Consider the following 15,325-nt stretch of genomic DNA (forward strand, 5'->3'; position numbering starts at 1 on the left):
CTGAAGGGACCTTACTCCATATTTGGTGGACTTGTCCCAGAATTAAACCTCTATGGAATATCATATTTGATCTTAATTTTAGAATTGGAGGTATACGTCCTGAGTTTAAAGCGGATTTTGCACTACTCCATCTTTTTGGCTTAGAAATACAAAGTAATTTAGAATTGATGATGGTCCATTGCTTAATGGCAACTAAAATTCTAATTGCTAGATTTTGGAAAAATACGGAGATCCCAAATAAAGGCCAACTTAAAGCACAACTATTATAACAACTTGAGATGGAGAAGGGCTTACTCTTGAGTAATAACTTCCCTAATGAGGGACTTCGTGAGTTTTATTCTAAATTTATTGTAGACATTACAGACTGGTAACGGGCTGGAATTCGGGTAATATGTATGTCAATTTCTGCCAAGCTGGGATGAAAGCAAGATTAGGATAGTTTCTTATGATCTCTCTGATCCTTTAGTAGATACTAAAATAACTTTATTTATGGGTAATTTGACTCTTCCTTTTTTTTTTATCCTATGAAAGACCAATTGTGTGTGTCCTTTTTGTAAGCTATAGCCCATCTTTGTCTCTCTGTGTAGATGCGGTTATGCTTATTTTCTGCTATTATTGAATCTAATATTGTAAATTGATACTTTATGTCTTAGCTGTTGTTTGTAAGGTATTGTATGTTATTTCCGGGTTAAAATGCCTTTTTTTTCTGTGACATCTGTCTCGGCTATGTGATATGTTTGTCTTTTTATAATCTATCAAAAAAAATTAAATAAATAAAGTAAATGAATCCTAAGAGACTAGTATAAGTTTGGAAATAAATCATTCACTGTAGTCACTGCTGACTTTAGGCAACTGGAAATAAAGACTCATTGTTGGTAAAAGCAAAAAAATAAATAAAAACAATATAGGGTAATAAACTTTATTGAAAACAAGAAAATAGACACATACAAAACACCAAAAGATAATGTGTATCAAAATGTGATCAGTGAAATAAAATGATATTTCTCTCCATTTATTTGATGTCCCCCTGCCCGTTATACACAATTGATTGTATAATATTACTAACCTTCTGCTTATTATCAATTACATGGTAATTTTTTACTTTCATTTATTGTTTAAACTATATATATTCACTTCCTTTATTTGTGAGAACTCACGTTAACGTAATTGGGATGCTCATCTGATTTTCGGATATGGAGAGATACCTATCATTTTAAATACACCTTAATAAAGATATGGTGGAACCTTACATGCATTATCACCTTAATACTGGTAGGGACTCTCAACATACCTACCTGTACATTCCCCTTCCCTGCATGTAAACTTATCCCATACCTATGTTTAGACTCTGGGAATTACTAGGTGAATTGGATTACTGATTAGGTATTTTTTACATGTACTTACCTGTAAACCCCCCTCCCCCCGTTTGCATGTGGATTTAGTCCATAGTCATGTCTATACCCTGGGACTAGTATATGTACCAGATCATCGAATGGACCACTATATGCACTAGAGTATTTGTGCTTTCAGACTGACTATACACAATAAGTACACCAACCATGACAATAAAGGGTCTAGCAAGGAGCTCCAATAAATGGTGCCTCTACTGATCGCTAGTTGTTAACATTAAGTATGTGGACCACTGGAGAGATCCTGCCATCCTGACCACAGGGAATATACACATAGGACATCTCAGGGAAACTAGCCAGTAATATAGGCATCAAGGAGATCTCTATAATGCCTTTCCGAATCCCGGTCTCCATAGAAACGTCTAAACATTGATATGGCGATCACGCATGCGCACGGGGGAGTACATTCCCTCTCTTCCTCCCCCCCTTCAGAAGTTCTATCCACCCTCACTGAATGAACATCTGATTGGTGGACCCCAAAGGAAGGTGGGACACCCATGCCGTTTAAAGGATAACCTCCCCGTGGATATCGATTCAGCTCTTGAGAAAGGCAGAAGTGCCCCTGAAACGCGCGTCGGGCTGCCAACACATTTACTTTTGATTTTAAACTTCATTTGATAATGGTTGTGATGGACACAGTACCTTCACCATCTTGTTCTATTTAATCTCTGCTTAAGTTAGGGGGCTGCCTCGAAGCAGCAGGGGGGAGGTTGAAGTGTATTTAGGTATCTATACCGTCTACTCCTCTCGTGGCAAGCATTTCATCTACCTCTCCATCTCCCTTGTCTATGGACCTAGGCGCTATCCCAATCACTTTACAGAGGTCTGCTATATATTTGTAGGGGGGTGTATCCATATAACCTTGAGTTTGTGATTATTGTAACCATTGAGCTCAATACAGTGTTAACGATCACCTTCCTATTACTAGCAGACTTTTCCCGTATCTAGTCTGAGAGGAGCTATTAGGCACTTATTACCTCCTATAGAGAAGACAATCTAAGGGATGGCTGTGGTCCAATTAAGGGAGACTGCTTCTAAGTAATTGGGGTGAGCTTCTGGTTTATTGAGGTGCTTTTTTTCCATTTACCTTCTACACCTATGAAGGACCTGCTGTTTTTTGCTTCTACATTCAGCAAGTTCACCCATAACCTTTGAAGTTTTACAATATACACATAGGGGGCGGATTTAGACTGTTCTGAGTTGGATACTAGTACAGTAGAATAGGCTACCTAATTTAATGAGGATCACCCTCCCTAACTAGCAGATCTTCTACTTTCACTTTCTGAACACTAATAATTCCTAAACGCTACAATAGTACTGAACTCATATGTTTAGACGTCATATAACTTTGGGATTTGTCTGCTGATCATATCTACACCTGATCCAATCCCTACTGCCCGTTATTGCGGATGGGAATATATGGGAGGTCTATTATATTAAACAGCGACTTGATACTTATCCCAGATTGAGTGGATGTACTAACAATTAGCTAGTGTATATCTCAGTGTATTTATTAGAAGGCTACTGCAGGGTGCAGTATATGGAACATTGACTTCACTTGTAACACTTTATCAGGTTGATACTTTGTACCATCTTAGATCTCTACAACAGCTCAGTACCTATAAATAACAGTAGACTAAGCTACACTTGTAACTGATTGTGTTGACTGAGCCTCTAGGATCATGAACCTGTGCTTTACCATTATCATTTTATTTTACTGATCCCGTTTTGATACACATTATCTTTTTGTGTCTATTTTCTTATTTTCAATACAGTTTATTACCCTATATTGTATCCCCACTAGAGGTATCTTTATGAGGTTGTTTTCTCTCCTATTTTTAGGAGTGATTCACCTCTATTAGTCTCTTTATTTACAGGGTTAAGCCCTTTATACCTTTGTAACCCATCCCCCTCCCACTAAACTCCGAGGTTAGGCTTGTTCCCTACCTCTTTGGAGTTTTTTGTGTTTAATATAGCATTTGTATCTTGTAATACCTTTTTTATTGGACTAACAGAATTTTTGTAATGATAAGCTTTCGGGAGAACCTCCCTTTCTCAAGTCTAAAGCATTTCTCAAGAAAAACGACACAAAGAATTCAAAGTTGAGTTATGATACAGGGGTTAAAGTGACATGAGTGCAGATAAGACAGAGGTTTGATAGGTTTTGATTGGTCCTTATTCAATACTTAAAAGTAACTGTACTATATTGGATCATTGTGGATAGGATTTGCATCCATTAATTCACAAGGGCATTATTGAGGTTGGCCACAGATGTTGGTTGATGAGGCCTGGTTTGAAGTCAAAATATTGAAATTGGTAACTAACACAGATAAGCTACATGCATGTCTAGTTTTTCAGTAGGCATATCATTTTTCATTCAGAATGCATTGCCTATGCCTAATCATAATGCAGTATGGGTTTTGATTAACCATAGTGCAGCTAATTTAGTGATTAATTATAAGAGAACGCATGCTATAGGCAAGTGCTCATTTCATGAAGTATGTTAGACATAGAGGCAGATGGCCACGATCATACATTGTCTGTATTATTTCCCTGATTTAATTTATGTTGTATTTTGCTACCTTGATGAGCGATGTTAAGACTGCAACTGTTGATCTGACAATATTTTTGTAAACGTATGTGCCATTGGAACCAATGTGTGGCTTGTTAATAGTGTGACATAGTATTTTATGGATCAATTAATCCACTCTGCTTATAATTTCTTATTTTGATATAGAGTGACCTATTTTTCTGCTTAGTTGGGTTTTCTGTGTAAATTAAATATTATACACATTAACTGCAGTACATCTGACACTGATTTACATTAGAAGATACACTATATGGACATACGTATTGGACATACCTCTTAATAATTGAATTTAGGTGTTTAAATCAAACCCATTGCCACAGGTGTATAAAATCAAGCACTTCCATGCTGCCTGCATTCACAAACATTTCTGGGGGGGGGGGGGGGGGAGGTTGTTCTGAAGAGCTCAGTTAATTCAAGGGTGGTACTAGGATGCCACCTTTGCAATAAGTCAGTTTGTGACATTTCATCCTGCTAAATATTACACTGTTTACTGTAAGTGGTATTATTGGGAAACATTTTGGAGCAGTAGCAACTCAGGCACAAAGTAGAAAACCATGAAAAGTCACAGAGCGGAGTAACAGAGTACTGAGGCACATTGTCTGTTAGAGTGACCCCTCCCAACTTTACAGGTACGGTTGTGCTCAAATGTTAGTATACCCTTGGAGAATTGGTAATATATGTACCATTTTTATAGAAAACATGAATGAGCAGGCAAAACACACTTCATTCTAATAGGATTCATATTCAACTGCAGGTTATAACAGAATTGCACAATCATAAAACAAAACAAGGCAACAAAGAAAAAAAATAAGTGAACCCTGTTCAAAAGTCTGCATACCCTTGTTTCTTAATACTTTGTATTGCCCCCTTTAGCATCAATAACAGTGTGCAGTCTTTTGTAATAGTTGTCTATGAGGCCCCTTATTCTTGCAGGTGGCATTGGAACAGGAAAGGCTTTGTTCTGGCAACTCGACCATGCAGCTCATTTTTGTACTAACTGGCATTTTCAAGGCTTTGGATATCTTTTTATATCCTTTTACATCTTTATAAAGCTCTATTACCTTGTTTTACAGTTTTTTTGACAGTTATTTCTGCTCCCCATGGCTCAGCATCTAGCCTGCTCAGTGCATCCACGCGGGGGCTAGCAAACCTATTGACTACGTATACACAGACACTAAATGCAACTTAAAATGCCACAGGTATGGGAAATTAACCTTTAATTGTCATTTTAAACTGTGTGTGTCACCTAATGTGTCTGTAACATGGCCAAACATGCAAGGGTATGTAAACTTTTAATCAGGTCCATTTGGGGGATTACTGTTATCATTATGATTAAAGGAGCACAACAACTATGTGATTATAAATGGCTTCATATGATCACTATCGTTCAATAAAATGCATTTTATACAGCACAACTGTATATGGAAGATTTTATCCCAATGAGCAAGCAACAAGCCAATAAAATGGCTCAGAAGATCAGCTGTGTATGGTATGGTTCAAGACTATACCACCCCTTAAGTTATGCAGGAACTGGATGACCAATGTAGTTAAAAGTGAATACAAAGTACATACACAGCTGATCTACTGAGTCATTTTATTTGTTCTTTGCTTCTTCTATATACCTGTAAATGGGTCACCATAACAGACCCATAAGCCTCTACAACCAGAGCTAGGTTCTATAGATCTGGAATATGTGAGTGTTCCATTTAAAAAAATCGATAGTACATTATGTAAAGGTTTTACACTGTTTTACATAGTATGTGTTTAAAGGTACATATACTGGATTATTAGAATATGTTTCTATATAAATAAATAATTAACTTTTAAATATATGTTATAGATGTGACAACACACTATCAGCTATTGCAATATTTTTGTATATCATGCTCCACTGTGTAAGCTTTATTAGAGTTGTTAATTTGGAGTGTTTTGGGGAATTATACATTAAAGTGTGGTAACTGCTTACTATCGGAAGAAAAACATTTTTTTTGCATTCATATAGCACTTTTGAACCACTATTATTCGATTTTAAGCTCAATATCTATCTGTCTGTTCTGCTATTCAGCTAAATTTTCTATGTCAGTTATCAACTCATTACAAGTAACTTTTTTTCTCAACGAGGGCACATTTTCTGCAAAATCTTTTTCCAAAACAAAACTTGAAATGTTAGTATCAAAGCCTACTCTCAGAGTTATGGTTATGTATTCACAATGATTAGCTGAATGATTTTATGATTTTATTGAACTAAGCTAAATTACTTTCAGGAACCATAGCTCTCACATAATAAATGAATCACAGGTCATGACAGCTAACTATATTCTAAGTAGGTAATTTGTAATACATTGTACAGAATTCATATATGATAATTCATAACAAATGGAAATTTTTGCAGTTTATTATGTGAATGTGTGAATGTTAAAAACATGCCTTATGATGATCTACAGATATGATAGTAGATGCACGGTTTCTTAAAGGGACTCTCTAATACATGTGGAATCTGCTGGAGCTTTATAAATACCAGCAATAAATAAAATGACATGATAGAGTTTTCTTTTAATCTGCTAATAATTGTGGCTATCATGTTGCTCAAACAACTCGATAATGTATAGGTTTGCATATATATATATATATATATATCACAAAAAAAAACATTCTATGCAGTCTCACAGAAATCCAACAGTGGAACCATACTTCAAGTAATATTAAAAAAATAATAATATATAAAGATGTTCAAGTGTTCTTTTCACATATAAATAACATTTTCTTAGCGTGTAAAGCATAAGAGTTAAAGTGAAATCTGACAAATATTTGATATATATTTCTATATGCAATAAAGCAGCAGATTACCTGTCATTTCATCACTGGCAGCAAGAATACTGCCACAATTGGTTCGTTTGTGGGTTAGAGTTGGAACAAACACAGCTGCTCAGTGGAAAACCTTACTTATATATGTTTTCAATAGACAAATAGTGTTAAAGGGATACTCTAAGTACTCTAAAAATTAGTTCTGCGGGTTCCCTCATTCTTTTTATGCACGGTTGTTTACCCATAATTCTGATTAAAATCTCTAAGAATGTGTGTGAATCACCCACATTGGCTGTCTGATGGTCACCTATTGTTCTCAATGCATCCTTTTTGGGTAACAAATTAGCTGCCTTAATAGACAGACCCACCAAATGTGCTGTTATAGGCTGCTAGCATTAGGGGGTGAGGTTGGCAGAGTTGGCAGAAAGCTGCCATTTTTACTCCATGCCTGTTGCATTGTTTAAGCCAGGTTGCTCCCGCTGCTCGGTAGAGGAGGTTGAATACAATGCAGCAATATGTAATCGGGAGGGCTGGATGAGAACTATCACACACTGTCTCTTCATATTCACACTGTGCAGCCCCCGTAGCCTCTGAATCATCATGTGTGTGAGAAGATTAGGGACAGATAAATGGAGCTGTATGCTTACAGAGCTGAAAAAGTGTCACTTATGCGAATATGGCAGTGTTTCAGTGGCAGTGAGGACTGCACATTATGAAAAGTGAAGAGACATATCCCGACACCTCTCCCACAGCTACTTGCTATGCATACATCATTGCACATTCTCCCTGCAGTCTCTGATAAGACTCCCTGGATCCATGCTTTGAATTCCTCCCTTCCTCACTCTCTCCCCTGCCAACAACTCTCCATTGCATTCTTATCCACGCCCGAACTAAAAGCACTGTTTACCAGCAATGTAGGGATTTGTATAACACTATACATTCAGAAATTGAACTAAACTATTTAGTAATGACTTCAGATAAACCATCTGGTTGCCAATTTTTCTATTTTTTCTTTTTGAAATATATATTTTTACGCTTTATGATCTTTATGGCTTACAAGTAACACTCCAGTTCAACTAAATTATATTTCTCAAGACTCTTAAAAAGCTGAATGGCTGTCTGAGTTTCATGGGAGAAGTAGTTAGCAAGAACTGCAGTGCCAATGGTAAGACAGTGTCTAAGCTATTTGAACTATTATAACCAGGACTTCCTGGTTCAGACACACTCCTGGAGTTTAAATTTGCACTTCAGAAAGCACCTGTAGAAGCAGACTGAGCATTTCAAAGGTGTACTCAAATCCCTATGCACATTTAAATACCTGGAGATTTCTTTTTAGCATCACTGTAACGACCATTGCCCTTCCATGGACATTGGAGTGATACTAAAAAAACTTTCAGTTATTTAAATGAGCATAGGGATTGAGATAGTGTGCAAGTAACTTTTTCTTTGGTTGATAGTGTATGTATTGGGGTTGATGGGTACTATAGTCATTGCTGACACCCAGGAGTAGTGGGGGTTTTAATGTGAGGCTTAAATTTTTTTTTTTTTTGTAAGCAGCCCAGCTGCTCTCAACAGGCTATCCCAACGGTCATCATGGATTAGCAGTGAGTTAGTGTTTGTGTGTGTTTTGTAGTGAGCGTAGCACAGGGGTAGTACTGTAAAGTGTATGCTTATCAATTATAAGCATTTGCTGGTTCACTGGAATGGACAGTTAGACTTTAAGTCTCTAATGCACATCCCTTGGTTTTTCTCAGCTTACTTTTATCTGATCAATACTGAGAAGTACAGACAGATATTTATCCATCATGCAGTACCATCTGATTCACCCCAAATGTATTCTCCATCATAACAATGACCCCAAACATACAACCAATGTCATTGAGAACTATTGTTAGAGTAAAGAAGAACAATGAGTCCTGTAAGTGATAATATGGCCCTCAGAAAACCATGTTCTCAACAAATATGTCTGAGAATACATTAAGAGACAGAATGAACCGAGAGTGTCTAAATCCACAAAAGATTTGTTGTTAGCGTTCCAAGATGTTTGGAGCTGAGTTCCTTACTGTGTGAAAATGTACCTAGAAGAATTGCTGTCATTTTGAAGACAAAGGGTATAACACTAATACCAATTTAATTTATTGTCTTCTGTTAATACACTTTCCAATTTGTTGATTGATAATATATAAACTTTTTTAAAATAATTTTTAATTCACAGCATTTTTAACAGCAGTAAAGCAACATCCCTTCATTAGTGACATCCTTCCCTTAGGTATACATCCCCACAGTGGCATAATTTCGACAACAATATTCCTCCCTTTTTAGATACCCCTAAAGCGACATCACTCCAGATAGTAAATTTAATTAATCAATGTAGGACCTACAGCAACATTGCTCCAAAAGTACATGCCTGCCAAAGTGACATTTCTCCTGAGCAATAGAGAGGAGAGAAAGAGAGGGAGGGAGTCATGGAGGGTGGACGAGCTGGAGGGAAAGGAAATGGGCAAGCTGGAGGGAGAGGGAGATAGCAAGTATAAGCTAGGAAACTTGGAGGGTGAGAGAAAGATGGGAAGGGACTGAGGGAGGAGGGAGAGTACACTGGAAGAAAAGTGAAGGAGGGCAAACTACAGGGGTGCAGGGTAAGCTGGGGTAAAGAAGGTTGGTCAATGTGAAGGGAGCTGTGGGGAAGTTAAAGTGAGTCAAGTGGGAGGGAGAGGGAAGAGGGCAAGTTAGAAGGGGAGAGGAAAGCTGGATGGAGTGTGAAGGGGAGAAATCTAGAGGTAGTGGGATGAGGGGCAAACTAGAAGGCAATTAGATGGAGAGGAGCATGGGCATGAAATCCCTTGTGGCCTGGTGGAGGCCACTTTTAAATCTCTGTTGGTTCAGTGCAGGTAACTGCTGCTGGCCACCACTGGATCGCCACGTATTTAACAGAGTTCCTAGGTGATAAAAATAAGTTGTATGGCCCCTTATTCATGCATTGAATTAATTCACTCCTAGAACCAGACATATATATTGGATTAAGTCCATTCCTAAGCCTTTGGAAGTGCAATTAATCATATTGTGTCAACAAATATTTGATTGAACTCAGTTATACATGTACATATATTTATAAACTCCACACCTTTTTTATAAACCCCAAGTCACGCTTTATTAACCCTTCAACACACTGCATTAAAAAAAAACTTGCACCTATAGCCATGACCATCCCCCAATTTGCTGTATAATTAACTCTAAATATGGTATATTAAAGTGGCACTGTCACAAATTATATAACCAGAGTTGTACTTTCACTTTTAGTATTACAGGGGACTAACAATAAAACTATTCCAGACTCCAGTCCCTGTCAGCCTCCCCTGGCAATGCCCCTCTTTACTGGCTCTGTACCTTTCCCAACGGCAATGGAGCTTGTTGTCTGCACCTCTGTGTGTGCAGATCACAATCAGCTGTGTTCTGAGTGAGCTTAAATTAACTGCCCTTGAACTGCTCAGTAATAATAATATCATCAACCTCGATAGGATAGAAACCTAAGCTAGGAGATCAATATGTGAATTGTTGAAAACAGTAGCATATATGTTATAATTAATATAATACTTTGTTCTTAATATAATACTGGAAACATCATCACGTTGATACAATCCCAATACCATATAACTGATTAGTGCTAAAAAGTGTTCTCCTATCCATTCAGAGGCAAACAGCTACACTGATTGAATTGAAACATTTTTTAATTGTATGTTTTAACACGTCTATATATACACACACATACCTAACCACACACATATAACTGAACTTATAGGTATCATGTGCCTGTAATCAATATACATATTAAATCTACAGCATTAGGTTAAAGCATTATTTAACTATATAGATGTATAAGATATATAATACATGTTAAAGTATAGAAATTTGCACATATGGATAACGTTAGATTTATTTTTTTACTTCTGTTTTTTAAATAGTTTTACTTTTAGGGTATCTAAAGCAGCACCAAATTATATGCAGTAATAAAACCTCAGCTCATTTGTACTAAAACAATGGGGAAAAAAGGAGCTGGGGGATTATAATCCCCTGTTCTACCGTGGAAAAGGGTTATTGAAAAAGTAAATTGGCAAAATTAATACATTTACAAAATAAACGACTGCTGAGGCAATCTCTTATGAACCAAGTTAAAAGTGTGGAATGAGCACATTTACCCTGCTAGGGTACATCTTACCTGTCAGCGCTAAGTGCAGTGAGTGTGAAGACAGACACCCCAACTGAGGTGAGTTGGATAGCCGGGATGAGCTTGCAGCAAACTTCCCCGAGCATCCACTCGTCAAAGACGAAGCGGAAAGCGTCCACTGGCACACAGGTCACCAGCAGCAACAGGTCTCCGGCTGCCAGGCTGGAAATGAAGATATTTGGGACACTTCTCATAGCACTGTTGGTGATAAAGATCTTAACAAGCGTGATGTTACCCACTAACCCCACAACGATGATTATCAAATACAATGAAGGGATAACGCAGCGGATGATATAAGTTGCCATCTCACGGTCGGGGTCGTTATGGGGTAGAGAAGCCTCTGGTAGCATACTTGGCTCTGGCTTACTTCCATTGCCCAGTAACAGGGTACTGTTGGCTGTCTGCTCAGTGATCATCCTTCTATAGGAGTAGCTGTGAAACTGGTGAAACTGTAGGAGATATGAAAGCCTTTCTGGACTCCTGGTACAAGACGAGTTCTCCTTGACCAGTCACAGACTGAGCTGAAGGTTCTCAGAGAACGTTCTCTCCTTGTCCAGTTCAACGGTTGCCAGCGAGATGGAACTTTGAGAACTTGAGTACTGCGTTGAAGACCCAGCCGTGCACTACTGTGCTGAAGAACCTGCAAGTTTTTTGTCGTATATTCTTATATCGACAGGTGGGTAGTTCTTCTATTATGTGATCACGTGAACCCTGACCAATGTAAGAAAAACACCTTAATCATTTAACAATGTCCATTATTCTTTTTGCAGTACAAACCAATCTAGATGCTGATACGCTGTTCTAAAGTGTGGCTGAAGCTTCTCTATTATTCTCCCGTCCACTGCATGATCTTATAGACTCTCTCATCCATGTGGTGAGAGAGGAGGGGCTGTTTTATTCCATTCAGGAAGATAAAACAGGCTGCATGAGGTGCTCATCGACCCTTCTAAGCACCAGGGACACTTAATCACTTCTTCCTTGTGAGACAGAATTTTTACATACGGCTGCATATGATTCCCTATGGACTAAATGCCCGTCTACAAGTATTAGACTTAGAAACTGCGATGAGTCAGTTCACCCATTGTATTTGTATTTATATGCTCAGCGATGGTTAACAGCAAGGAGCTGTCCGCCTCTTGGTGCTGAAACTTGCCCATTAGCATTCAAAGTAAAATCTGTCTAATCCCTGGAGCAAAAGTCACGGACAAGTAATCTAGACAGTGTTTAGATACACTTACTTTACAATAAAATAAGGAAATATTCTGCACATGGTCTAATTATTGTTCTGTACATGTGTGATTGGAACAGGGAGTTCTACACCTGACTTCATTAACAGCTTTTTTTATCTGAATTAATCATCATGCACATAATTATTTTGCATTAAACACGTTTGTCACAAGATGAATATGAGCAGATGTTGAGGTTGCCGATTGATCCCTGTAGAATAAAAGGGTCTGTGCTCTCAGCATAACCAAGAAAGGTTTTCCTGCATCCTGCTGTGCTGGGAAACCAAAGATGTTGTTTTGGTTTTCTTTCCTCTTTTTTCCCCATGTTTTCCTCATCTGTGTTTTCCCCATTTATACGAGTCAGTCCGATTTCTGCATGCGTATATAACAAAACAGACTGTTGCATTTATTATGATGTAGCCATATAATGGATAGCATTGCTGTGATCAGTTACGTTGATATGCACCTCAGTTGATAGTTTCATGGAGAAAAATATAATGTAAAATTTCAGTTAAAAAGATTTTGTATTTGGTAATGCTTATTACTTTGGTCAGTAATGTACTTGTGGAAACGGAGTTTCAATTATTACATCTTTACCTCATCTTGTCTTAATAAAGCATTCAAATCGCTGTCCTGGCTACATTTGAGCATCCTCTATTTTCCACCTAAACCTTTTGCTTCAACAACTACTTGTTACAGGGAAAAAAATCATCTGGTAGATCAGATTAGTCTTCAGACACCGATCAGCCCTACGTTACTGTATTACATGGTTTATTTGGAAAAGTTAAATTGCACCCCAAAGAAAATAGGTTCGAAACATTTGTCATACAACATTTGGCATATAATGTATTTATAATATATACATAGACAATACAAAACAGAGAGAAGCGAGAGAAAGGTTGAGGAGAGATAGATGGAGGGGGGGTGAGTAAAGAGAAGGGGAGAGGCAGGTAGAGAGAAGATGGATGGAGAGGGCCATAGACACAGGGGGTAAACAAAGAAGAAAGAATGATAGATGGAGGGGGAGAGAGAGAAAAATAGAGAGGCAAGTATAGGGATAAGAGAAAAGCTACATTCTTATAATAGCAAATCTACTACACTATTCACTCTAAACGTGCTCTCTCTTATTAGCTCAGCAGGTATATTACAGCAATCTATGTGTAGAGGTTTGTCTCAATCTATTCTTCATGCTACTTGTTAAATGGCTTTGATGGTGCATATGGCTATTTAATCTAATCATTCACTGCAATCACTTTTCTTATCAAGTACCCTCTATGTTGTTGCAATGCATTCCCTGCCTTCGGTTTGCACCAAAGCAACTGTTCATCAAAACTGATGAAATATTTGAACTGGTGGAATACAATTATTTGGTTTGACCTGTTTTTTTTTTTTTTTTTTTTAATGGTAACATGTACTATTATTAAATACAATACCAGTACATAAAAATATGAGTGACATCAGATTGCAATTAAATTTCCTTTCGAGGTTGATCTATGCTATGTGCCTTTGGGATTTTATTTTTTTTATCAGCTGTGAACAGATGTTTGAATTGAATGTGCTTAAAATACATCATTGGCTGTAATGACAGGTTCTACTTACACAAAAAAAAAAGGGGGGGAGAGGGAGAGCATTAAAAGGGTTAATCACAGCTCGTATTCGATATGGAGTTGTTTTCACCTTGTGTAGATGAACACCATTTTATATTTATATAAAATAGATTAAATAGATCAAATACATTTTTAGGTATTCTGCTAATGGTTATGGTTAATATGCCCTGTCTAATTTGGTCCCAACTTTAAATTTATAGCAAATAGTAGTAAACACATTTCCATTTTATAGGATTTAAAAATCACATAGAAAAGAAAATCAAATTCCATGCTGACACTTAAATAAGGAAAGCTGCAAATAAAGATGTGATTTAAAAACGCCAGGTTGAAACCTCAGATGTCTACAGGCAACACAAGAACAAAGGATCACTCAAATTCTCTCTTATTAAAAGTGCTTGAAAGAAAACGGAGTGACTTTGCCTTTGAAATAATTTAATAACATGAATTTGTAACCAATTTCGAGAAGTAAGGATATAGTTATTTTTTGAGTTGTGCAGGGCTGTCTAAAGTCATAAACTGGAGATTTAAACATAAAGCTAAACAGCGACACCTAGCTTTCACTGCTTTATTGACTTGGAAAAGACTTATTGAATGCTTTGCTTTGAAGGCGCCACCTAGTGGTTATTGTAATAAATGAAAGCTAACTTAGACCTGTGAGAATGGCGATCATTTTAATCCTTAGTATGGCGATTGTAACCCCAAATATGCAATCCAGCACGTAGCTATATGCTATATCTAGAAAAATTATGGACCGTGTATTTTTACTATATGTACTGGTTGATAGTGTAGTGATTGATTCAAATGCTACTTAACATGTGTACTACTCAAGAAGCAGGAGCTCTAAAATATGAAGCTGAATATATATATATATATATATATATATATATATATCACATGGCATTACCAGTATTTTAGTATGTTTTTATATTATGCCCTGGTGCCATCTATGTGTTGTGCCATTTATAATACCCCAGTTGTGTTGGATGCACTGCGCATGCTGAGCAACAGTCTGCAAGCTCTCCCAAAATGCCAAGTTTTTTGTAATTTAATTGCTTATTTTCATTTGTTGTGGTTTCGCATGGACCATTTGCATTTTAGTACATTTTATGCATGCCTTTGCACCGTTTGTATTACCGTATATACTCGAGTATAAGCCGACCCGAATATAAGCCGAGGCCCCTAATTTTACCCCCAAAAACTGGGAAAACTTATTGACTCGAGTATAAGACTAGGGTGGGAAATGCAGCAGCTACTGCTCAATTTCTAAATAAAATAAGATCCTAAAAAAATTATGTGAATTGAATATTTATTTACAGTGTGTGTATATAATGAATGCAGTGTGTGTATGAGTGCAGTGTGTGTGTATGAGTGCAGTGTGTGTGTATGAATGCAGTGTGTGTATGAGTGCAGTGTGTATGAGTCCAGTGTGTGTATGAGTGCAGTGTGTGTGTATGAGTGCAGTGTGT

At 37.3% G+C, this 15,325-nt stretch overlaps 1 protein-coding gene across 1 annotated transcript in view; it reads right to left on the minus strand.

Moving 5' to 3' along the window:
* Positions 1-11,584, minus strand: part of NMBR (neuromedin B receptor) — a 421,697-nt gene extending 410,113 nt beyond the window's left edge. Inside the window, exon 1 of the mRNA XM_063443305.1 lies at positions 11,018-11,584. Within this exon, the coding sequence (XP_063299375.1) occupies positions 11,018-11,442 (425 nt within the window). The 5' untranslated portion in view covers positions 11,443-11,584. The remainder of the gene's footprint in view (positions 1-11,017) is intronic.
* Between the last annotated feature and the right edge of the window lie 3,741 nt (positions 11,585-15,325).

Source organism: Pelobates fuscus, chromosome 2 (genome assembly GCF_036172605.1).
Source record: "Pelobates fuscus isolate aPelFus1 chromosome 2, aPelFus1.pri, whole genome shotgun sequence".
Classification (NCBI taxonomy): domain Eukaryota; kingdom Metazoa; phylum Chordata; class Amphibia; order Anura; family Pelobatidae; genus Pelobates; species Pelobates fuscus.